Here is a 10,459-nt window from a genome sequence, read left to right on the forward strand (position 1 = left end):
CGGGAGCCGCTCGATGGCTTTCAGGCAATTAGCACATCAAACAAAAACCGGAGCAGCCTTCAGAATGTTTATTGAGAAGTTGAAAGCGGGCTCCTTTGTATTATTACAAATTGTTTGAATAGGATCCTGATTTCCCTTTGTTGGGAGACACGCTTGGAAATAAAAAGGAAAAAAACCCCTCCATTTTCAGCGGAGCAACTTTGGATGTTGGTTATGTTGGGAGATCTTATTTTCAAATGTGTTTCAACTTCTGGCTTAATTCTCAGCGATTGTTAATTGGAGCGGGGTGTGAGGAGTGCAGCAAGTACAACTTGCACTCTCAGTTAAACAGTTCTCCTTTATGTTTAATTTCGGTCTCTTCCACACAGCCCCATCTGGTTCTCAGCTACAGTTTCTCAGCCGTTTTGACTCGGAAAGGCAGATTTTGTAGCCTGACAGTCATTTGCACTTCTCAGGAGAGGGGTAGTAACTGGCAACAGTAGCAGGATTTAAAGGGTAATTATGGAATCGATAACGTGAGGCTGCAGCACGGGCTGGCTCAGGGGATGTGAACGCTGTGGGAAGCATCCCAGATAAAGCAGGCCTGCAGGCAAACTCCAGTGGGAGCTTAGGATTTGGGCAGGCTGTCTCCACATAATGCTTTCCCCGGATTGCTGTGCTCTGGGTGAAGCACACCTTGCCTTTCTTCTGAGTCCTTAATGCGACATGAAAGAACAGCTGGCCTTGCTCCTTCAGGAGTGAGATGGAGCCGGTGTAGAAAAAATGGGAACTTGCAGAGGAAGGTATCCCAAAGAAATGCTATAGTGAAGGAATTAATTAGATGAGTTTGTCCCCAAGCCTTAGAACGGATGTGTTGGATCGAGCTGAAGGTATTTTGCTGCCTGAACAAGTGTGTTAAGACTTATGGTTGAAATTGGAACTGGACTGCAATTTGGGAGGTCAGGCTTTGATGCCTGGTGCTCTGCAGACCTCCTGTGAGAGCTTTTTACGGGGACAAGAACACCGAGGTGGGGTGACTTGTGCTTTTTCAGCACTGTGCTCTGAAAAAAAAAAGTCAGGTTGGAGATGCAAAATATTTTTCGAGCGTTAATTGTGATCACGTTCCTTGCTGCAGTTCATCCGTGGGAAAATAAGGATGATGCTTTCCCTAAACATTTGTCTAGAGCTCAGGAAGCTTTCTCTTTCCATGTTCATTGTCTAACATCATGCCTTTGGTTTGGCTCTGGGTCAACATGTAATATAGGTAATGACAAATAATGTTGCCTCTCCCAGTGGTAATTGGGACCTGCTAGGAAGAACAAGACACATTTGCAAGCCTGAAGTGAAGGATGGGGTAGGGACTAAAAACTGCCCTTTTTTCTATGAACCTCCTGGTGCTGAAGCTGGATTTTGATAGGATTAGTTTGGAATCAGTGTGTTGCTGCTCTGGTTTGTGTAACAAATATGCACAAAAGTTGGGTGTTATTCTCTGTCTCTACAAATCTGGCCCTAACATTTCCTTGATTTATCTTGTGTCTGAATCCCTTTCCTCCGTTACATCTGTTTTATTCATTCCGTTTCGCCTGTCTGAAGTCTGCAATAATATGTGGACCTTCACCATTAATTTCATCTGGCTTTTAAGACATTTTAATGGGATTTTTGTGCTTTCAGTAAGGCACAGAAAACACCTTCTCTGTTAGTGATTGGAGTAGGATTCAGGGGTGCAAATCAGAATTAGGTCAGTTTAGTGTTGGGCATAGTGCAGGCAGAGATGATAACTTGATCTTGGAAAGTGTGTTAATAAAATATATTTAGAATACAGGAAACATCAGAGTTTTATTCTAAACCACCGATTCATGATGTGATTTTTCCTGTTTCAAAATTAGTTTTCTGTCAGTACTGTGAATCCTGGAAGCTGTGAACATCAAGTTCTGTCTCTGACACTTTCTAGAAATAAAGACTCTGCAATTAGGACTTTGCTGACAATTTAACTGATAAGTGAGGCAGAGAAACCGATCCCAGTTCTAAAGCTGCTTTAGTATTAGGGGGGAAATAGGTACAAAATGGTGCTGGGAGGTATTTTTATGATGCCTTTTCTGTTGGCAACACTGGTTGTCAGTCTGGGGCTGATCTGTCTGTGGATCTGTTGTGTTCCCCCCTGGCAGACCCAGGCTCTGCTGTCGGGGGGCTCATCGTTCTGTAACCTATAAACTGCATCATTTTGCTTGTGGTCCTAAAATGCTAAAACCTTTGTCCTAAAACAGTGCACAGTGCAAGTCAAACTGGAGCTGGGGCACCGAGCCCAACTGAGGAAGAAGCCTACCACGGAGGGGTTCACCCATGACTGGATGGTGTTTGTCCGTGGCCCCGAGCAGTGTGACATCCAGCATTTTGTGGAACGCGTGGTCTTTCGGCTGCATGAGAGCTTCCCAAAGCCCAAGCGAGGTGAGTGGGTGCTTGAAGGTGTATTATTAGGTGTTCTCTCTATGAAATAGCATTTTGCAAGTTAAGGTTGTCTTGGGCTGTCACTTTTCTTTAAAATAGCTCCTTAAAGGGGAGCGAAATGTCCATTGTGTGCGCTCTGCTTTAACCTTTCTTGACTGTGTTTGAGGAAGGTCAGGGAGAATGGGACCTTTCTTCTGGTGAAAGGGCAGGAGGTGAGGTGCTTTCTCCTCTTGTTTAAGCATTAGCACTTGCAGGTTCTCAACACACAAGTGACAGCAGAAGATAATTCACGTTATGGAATGGAAAGGTGGGTTTGATTTGTTGGAATTCGCCAGCAAAAGCTGGAAGCACATGATCAGTGAGAGATACTCAAATACTGGGCTTTTATATGTACTGGGGTGTGCAGAGTTCTGCATTGGTCATGGATTCTTGCAATTCCTAGCCTCGGGTGCCAGTTCAGGTAGATTAACCCAGCAGAAATCAGTGATGCCACAGGGTGATGGTCTCTTTGCCACTGGCTGTGTGGTCAGTGTGGTTGGGCAGAGTATACACATTGCAGTGTTATTTTCTCTCTTTGCTTTGTGACTGTGTAGAAAAAATGCTGGCACCGGGCAGCGGGAATTCATGAGGCTGAGGTGAAGGAATAGGAATTGCCCTTTTAGGGGGCAGCACAGAATTACATCTGTAACATGTAAGATGTGTAACTATAGCTGCAGTGTTACTGTTTTAAGAAATATAAGCTGCCTGTGAGTGTTGCTGTGAAGTACTTTGTAATGTGCATCCTTAGAAATATTCTTTTAAACGAAGTACACTCGGAATGTCTTAGGACAACCTATGACATGGGTTATTTGTAAGAGTCCACAGTGGAAAGTAACTCAAAGGCGCTCAGCTCACAAGTGTGAATATGGAATGTATGTTAATAGTGTCTCCTTCAAATTGATGTAGTAAAACTGATGTATGATAAGCAAGTGCAGGACTGAGCTGAAAGCTAATTTATAGAATAAAAGTTGTAATCTGCTGGGTTACAGTTCTGTCATCTGGTGTAATTTAATTTATTACAAACAACTGTGTTGCAGTAGTACATAGAATCATGGTGTGGTTTGGGTTGGAATGGACCTTAAATACCACTTTGTTCCATGCCCTGCCATGGGCAGGGACACCTTCCACTAGCCCAGATTGCTCCAGGCCCTGTCCAACCTGGCCTTGGACACTTCCAGGGATGGGGCAGCCACAGGTGCTCTGGGAAACCTGTGCCAGGACCTCCCCACCCTGACAGGGAAGAACATCTTCCCAAATATCCCATCTAACCCTGCCCTCTGGCAGAGTGAAACCATGGCCTTTGCTCAGTCAGTTGCTTTATCATCTACATTCACAGAGATATTTTTCCCTAATCCCTGGGTTTTAATGCTTCCTTGAGCTCCATTCTAAGCCCAGCATGCCTTTGACCAAGGTGTGTTTGGGTTTTACATAAATACTGTGGTATATGCATCCTATTCCTAGGTTTGTTTGAAGGGTTCCTTCAGCTGATTCTGTCTCACTTGGAGCAGATCCTGGTGCTGAAGGTGGGCTCGTGCTGCTGGCAGATTGCTCCTGGAATCATTGGAATTTGTCAGAATAGAGCTGCAGAGGAACAAAGGCTGCTTGGCAGATAGGCTTGAGATTCCCACTGCCATATTGGCACCACTCTTTGATTTTGGGTTTTTCCCTCTAAATGACAGGGTTCTTATATAAAATTCAAGTTAAAGCAAGTCTAGAGGTTTTTATTATTTTTAGCTATGCCTTTTTTTCACAGTTGAATTTTGAGTGCTGTTTTTCAGCACCTTAATGATGGTAGAAGTGCTTAGAGCTGGAGTAACATATCATATTAAAGGAAAATAATTTGTGTGCTTTTAGGTTTGATGTACTGTTTCCTAATCATATTAATTGCTCGGAATTCTTATGAGAAACTCCAAAGATTTGCACTGAATTCATCTAATTACTTATTTGACTTTATTTACATATATTGTAGTGCATAAATTATACGCGAGTGCATCCGGTTCCTGGGAGGGAGAACATCTCTGTGGGTCTCATGTTTCTTCTGGCAGTTGTTGTGTGTTTCTACATCATGGCCAAAGAAATGATCCTGGAATCCTTAGAGTTGGATATCCCTATCCTGAAATGCAATGGTGGATAATAGGAAGGATTCAGGAGCATGAAGCTACACCAGGTAGCGGGATAGGGGCAACTGAGGCAGGAAACACACAGATTAATTTCTCTGAAGCAATTAACTTTTCTAATTGCTGTGCTGCAGAAAGCAGCTCTGACCTTAGCAACAAACTGGTTCACCTTCCTCCTTGTGTTTCCTTGTGTGTGGAATAAATAGCAGTGCTCACCTGCCCTTTGGGTTTGTGAACCTTTAGGGGAAGCAGCCTCTTACCTCATTATGAGAGTTGAGGATTTCAGGGGAGTGTTTCAAGTTAAAAATAATCATCTTGCTTGCATGTTGTAGTGCTTTGATTAATAAATATGGACATCAAAGTCAATTTTACCTTTCTCTGCTGTTGTACCTTTTGGATCTTGGCCTTTTCTTGCCAGACAGCTTGAACTGGCAGTTTGCATTGTTGTGGAACAGCCCAGAAATGTAATTGTATCTCGCTGCAAAGGGGGGTAAGAATCTCACAGAGCCTCTGGCCTGGAGTGTTTTATGTTTCCTTTCCTTGGGAGGAGCTAAGAACACATTTTCATGTTCCCAACTAAGCCTGTGGCCACCATCTTATTCTGTGTGGTTTTCTCCACAAAGGTCAGTGTTTTAACTGTGTCCTGAGTTCTCAGGGGCCTGTTTCTCCTCTTGCAACTCCTTTTTGGCTCAGATGAAGTTGTGCTGAATTCCAGGTTCACGTTTATTTGTTCTCTTTCAGTGTGCAAGGAGCCCCCCTACAAGGTGGAGGAGTCTGGCTACGCTGGCTTCATTATGCCCATTGAAGTGCACTTCAAAAATAAGGTAGAAATCTGATTTCTGGTCTTCTAATTGTTTTGAGCTGTGCCAGAGCCTGAAACTGCCTGACAGAAAGACTCTGAATTATGTGACTGTTTTATGTGCGTGTTTTTTATTAGTCTAATAAATAGAATTTAACTGGGAGTTGGAAGCTCCTGCCAGACTTCAAAAGAAAGCTTTTGGCAAAAATGAAATTGCCTAGAAAGGTGATATCGGGACAGTGGATGGTCCTAGAGATTCTGAGCGGAGATTGTACCACTTGTAGCTCCTTTAACTCGGAGACTATTAAAGCATTTTAAAATATTTTATGCACATATGGAAGTAAATAAACATAAACCGCTGATTTTGTAAACATTTGTAAGCACTGTGTTGTCCATAAATGAAAAAAAAATCCACTTTTTAATTTGCAATCTCATTAAATTAACTGTATAGGTATGAAATTTGTAGACACACATTTGCATGTCTAGGACAAGTATTCAGACCTGTGTTAAAGATATCCTGATTCACTGCTCTTCCAAAAAGAAAACACTAAATATTTGAAGTCTTAAGATGCATTGCCAACAAGCATATGAAAGTTAAAGTTTGGGATTTATTGCTTGCTTTTAGTCTTACCACAGAGGTCACGTGCTGCAGGACTTGGAGAAGGTTATGAAAACAGGGAATTGGGCTCTTGTGTTCATATTACCTCAGTTTCAGTCAAATTGTTTTGTTAAATAGCAATAGTGAAGCTTTCTGGGTTTGATTACTGCTTAAATAATAAAATAAAAAAATAATGTTTTTCTTATTATCCCTAAGAGGGAACCTAGATAAAACAAACTAAAAATGTGACCATTGAGCCACATCACTGTAATCTCTGCTCTCACTCACCCCCTCATATATATATATTTGCGTATGTATAAAATATATATATAATTAATTCTCTTTAGCTTCCCGTCATTTTTTCCATGTACCTCCCACAAAAATCTGTCTGTCATTTCCTTCTCACCCCAGTCCAGCACAGGACACTCTCCTGGCAGTGTCATTTTGTGAATAATTAGCATTTTAGTTTGGTTTTTTTGGCCCTGCTGCATTGCCCTGACCCCACTTTGAGTCGGAGTAATGAGCCAGATAATGGGACTGAACCACGAGAAGACAAGCTGGTCTCCTAAACCTGGGAATGTTTTGCCCACAAGTTATTTTTTGGGTGAGTAGGGGAAGCCAAAAGGCTGTGAAAAGAAGTGGCAGTCAGAGGGTGGGGGTGAAAGTTGTTGATAAAAGCAGCTTTTTTGGCAAACACTGAAAACTATGACTTGAGTGCAACAAAAACCCCGCAAAAGCTTAAAAGTAGTTCGAATTTTGGTGGCTTTTTTGAGGTTTTAGGTGGGAGTCAGAAAACTCTTGAATGTTCTCATAAGTCAGGTTCAAAATCCTTTACATTCCTGACCAAAAAAATGTGAACTTCTCCGTGTTGATTCCTTGTAAGTGGAACCTCTAATGACTGTGAGGGGTGAACTGTGTTTTAGTTCTACTCTTTATTTTCCCTTCCTTTCTTCACCCAGTCTTTCCTCACACTTTTTGCTGCAGGTTTGTCTTTCACAAACCCTCTGATCTCTCATTTCTGTGTTGGATTTTTGTGGGTGCTCTTGTTTGCATTGACTGCCATCTGCATTCCTGTTTTCTTTTTTTCTCTGTTCTTTATATCCCTGTGTTGCTGGTGGAATATGGAACTGGCAGCTTTTCTGCCTAGAACTTGGTTTCCCACCCACCAGGGTCATCCCTTCTCATTGTTCCTCCACACACGTGACTGCAGAGTTGTTCCCCTGCTCTGAGCATAGGGGTGGCTTTTATAAATAAGGGAAATAGGTGGGCTCTGTTCTCCCTGGAAACAATGGAAGAAGTAGTTAATTTAATTTGTTGCTGACATTTTGGTCTTAAGAAACATGGCAAATAAATAGGACAACAGGTTTTAGTTGCACACTTGTTTCAAAATCTACAGATGTTCGAAATATTCATCCTTGCCTTATTTTTTAGATCCATGTGTTATGGGGAAGTTCTTTTCCATTTTTAAGCTGATGGACAAATTGCTAATCAAGGAGTTTCAGGCAGCATTAAATTGGGGCAAACTCTGGTTGAGGGAACAGGTTCCATTTTCCAGCACATGGTTGGAACAGAGACATCTTCTCAGATTCAGCCATGAAGTTAAGACTGCTGGAAGCTCAGAAGCTGCTGCTGATGTGGTGATGAGTGACAGGACCCGAGGGAACAGCTGGAGCTGTGCCAGAGGGGTTGGGATGGATCTCAGGGAAAGGTTCTTCCCCCACAGGGTGCTGGGGCACTGCCCAGGCTCCCCAGGGCAGTGGGCACGGCCCCAAGGCTGCCAGAGCTCCAGGAGGGTTTGGACAACGCTCTGAGGGACAGGGTGGGATTGTTGGGGTGTCTGGGCAGGGCCAGGAATTGGACTGATGATCCTTCTGGGTCCCTTGCAACTCAGAATATTTCAGGATTCTATATGAGGAATTGGGCTCCTGTATCCACCATTGCCCACTTGGAATTTTAAGAGCTATGATTATTTTCAGTAAGTGGAGCTGAAGGAAATGTATCTTCTGCAAAGATAAAAAAGCAAAGACTGGGATATAGCAGAAATTTAAAAGATAGGGAAAGAGGATGAGGAGTGGCAAAGGCTTAGGATGCAGCCTGTATTCTCCTGAATTAAAGAACGTAGTGTTAAAGCACCAAATAAATCAAAGTCTTCATCACTTCAAGACCACGTGTTCACTCTGATCTGTGTAAACCTGTTGACACTGGTGGGGATCAGCTGGTGTGTGTGGAGCAGATATTGTTCTGAATTGATTACAGCATTTGGGGCTCATCCTTGAGTAACTCCCTTCAAATAGATGTTAGGGATTGATCCTGGGATTGGGGAGAAAAGGCTGTTTGGAGGTGGGTGGATATTGTGGCCATATGCTCCCACATTCTGACACATTTTTGTTGATGTGTGTCCTGGGTTGAAACCAGAGTTACAGAGGCTTTGGAATTTGTTTATCGATGCATGTTTAACTTTGTAAAGGTGAGAAGAGAAAGGATTTAAAGAAGGAGTGAACTAATCTGTGGATGTTGATCTTAGTCCTGGTTGGCTGAAATGTTTTTTTTTTCCCCACAGTTTAAGCCTCCTTTCTTAGCCATTTCCTTTCCCTGTGCTGATTTGTTACTGGAATGGTAAATCCTGCAGAAACACTGACCTATGCTTTGTGAAGAAACAGTTTTAAGAATGGTTTTAATGAGCTTCGTCAGGGATTTTTTTAAGCAACTTGGCATAAAATTACCCATTAACTCTTTGTGTTGGAGTACCCTCTTATTGTTGTTGTGTGTTTGGAGCAGCAGAGTCGGTTCTCTTGGCCCCCCTGAAGCTTTTGGTGCCTTTCGGTCAGACAGGCAAGTGTCAACAGAGTGTAAAAAAGGCGTAAGAGCCTGTTTTTATCCTCCACGAGGGTTGTTGGGTTGTTGTGTTTGTCCTTCCTGTGCTGCACTTCAGTGCCTCCCTAAGTAGGTGCTTTCTCAGCCTTGGCATTTGGATCACAGATTATAAATTGTGAATATTGCTGTGAGCCTGGGCAGTCTGTGGGTCTGAGTGGCCTGTGTGGCCACAGGACTCATTTAATACTGGTCGAGCCTCTGCTGCTATAACTGATCCTCAAAAACAAATGGCAGGGGCTCAGCAGGTTGATTGATAAAGCTTTTGAAAGCAGAGTTGACTAATGACAGCAGATCATTTGGACTGGAAATGTTAGTGTGCTATTTTTGTGGTGAAATCCTTTGTGTTTCTGTAACGAGGGCTGCTGTTAGTGGCTTCCGCTGCTCGAATCGATACAAACTGGGTACAACAAATGCGTTGCTGTTTTTCTCCTGCTCTTCCCCTTCCCTCTCCCCCTCAGTTTCAACAGTCTGGAGGCTTTTTTTCATTGTTGTCTCTAAATAAATCTCTTACGGTGGTACATGTTGTGATCTGGAGGCTGTGATACAGGTCTGACTTTGGTATTCATCCCCTGTGACATTTTTTGCATCCCAATCAAATTAGATCAATCCCCCTCAACAAAGCTAAAGGTCTAGTGTATTTTCATGTTACTCTGATACAAGACAGATGATATTAATGCAACATGGATAAGATGCTGTATTAAAGTCTCTTTAAAGATGCTACCTCCCAATTTTAGTGCTGGAGATAAAAGCCTTTCCAGGATTTACATAATGGATACACGGAACTTGGGCTTTTCCTATTAGTGAGGAGGAGATAAGCAGAGAAAGCGAAGAAATCCATTTGATTTTTTCCAGTGAGGTTCAAGAGAAAAACATGCGTATTTTACCCCTTTTGCAACATTTATAGGTGTGATACAGAAAACAAACAGAGAAATATTGGAGAAGGGAAAAATCGTTTGTGTCTCACGGTAGGAACTCAGTGGAGACGTTGTAGGTGGGCTGCACATATGGCAGGGGAGTGAAACAAGATCAGCTACAACTGGTGTCAGGACTGTGCCATCAGGAAGGGATTGGCCTGGGAAATGCTCCCAAGGAAGGTTGTGGCAAGAATTGGCCTGGGAAATGCTTCCAAGGAAGGTTGTGGCAAGAATTGGCCTGGGAAATGCTCCCAAGGAAGGTTGGAGAGCCTGTGTTTGCACGAGATGTTTGATTTTACACGAATTACTGTTCTTGGGGCAGGGTCTGCACAGGTTTGAGGAAAGGAGGAGTAGCTTTAACCTGTTGGTGTTGACTCAGTGTTGCTGAAAGTTGTGGACAGAGGAGTAAAACTTGTCATTTGTCTGGCCTTTAAGGGAAGCATTTGTTGCTCACATTTTTTAGGTCTATTCTGCATTCCCCACCAAACCTGCAGCACTTCTGTGCTGCTGCTAAGGAGCGAATCCTTTTTTTTTTAGCTTCTCCTGTGAGAAATTAATACGTATTATCAGTTTATCTATTCTTTTATCTAAGCAGGGCTTTCCTGGCCAAACCCCCCCGGGCTGTGTGTGTTTCAGTAGCCATTCAGTGTAGGTCTTCCATATGCTGAAAATGTGTGTGTGTGTGTGTGTGTGT

The 10,459-nt window shown here is 42.9% G+C and overlaps 1 protein-coding gene across 2 annotated transcripts in view; it reads left to right on the plus strand.

Moving 5' to 3' along the window:
- Window positions 1-1,345: 1,345 nt before the first annotated feature.
- The window catches only part of MLLT1 (MLLT1 super elongation complex subunit), a 30,613-nt gene continuing 21,499 nt past the window's right edge, over window positions 1,346-10,459 (plus strand). Inside the window, exons 1-2 of one of the 2 annotated variants that reach the window (XM_029964303.1) lie at window positions 1,346-2,424; window positions 5,322-5,404. In XM_029964303.1, the coding sequence (XP_029820163.1) occupies window positions 2,328-2,424; window positions 5,322-5,404 (180 nt within the window). In that variant the 5' untranslated portion in view covers window positions 1,346-2,327. The remainder of the gene's footprint in view (window positions 2,425-5,321; window positions 5,405-10,459) is intronic. The other variant, XM_029964307.1, reaches the window with a different exon arrangement.

Source organism: Manacus vitellinus, unplaced genomic scaffold, assembly GCF_001715985.3.
Source record: "Manacus vitellinus isolate BGI_N305 unplaced genomic scaffold, ASM171598v3 scaffold_107_pilon, whole genome shotgun sequence".
In the NCBI taxonomy this organism is placed as follows: Eukaryota; Metazoa; Chordata; class Aves; order Passeriformes; family Pipridae; genus Manacus; species Manacus vitellinus.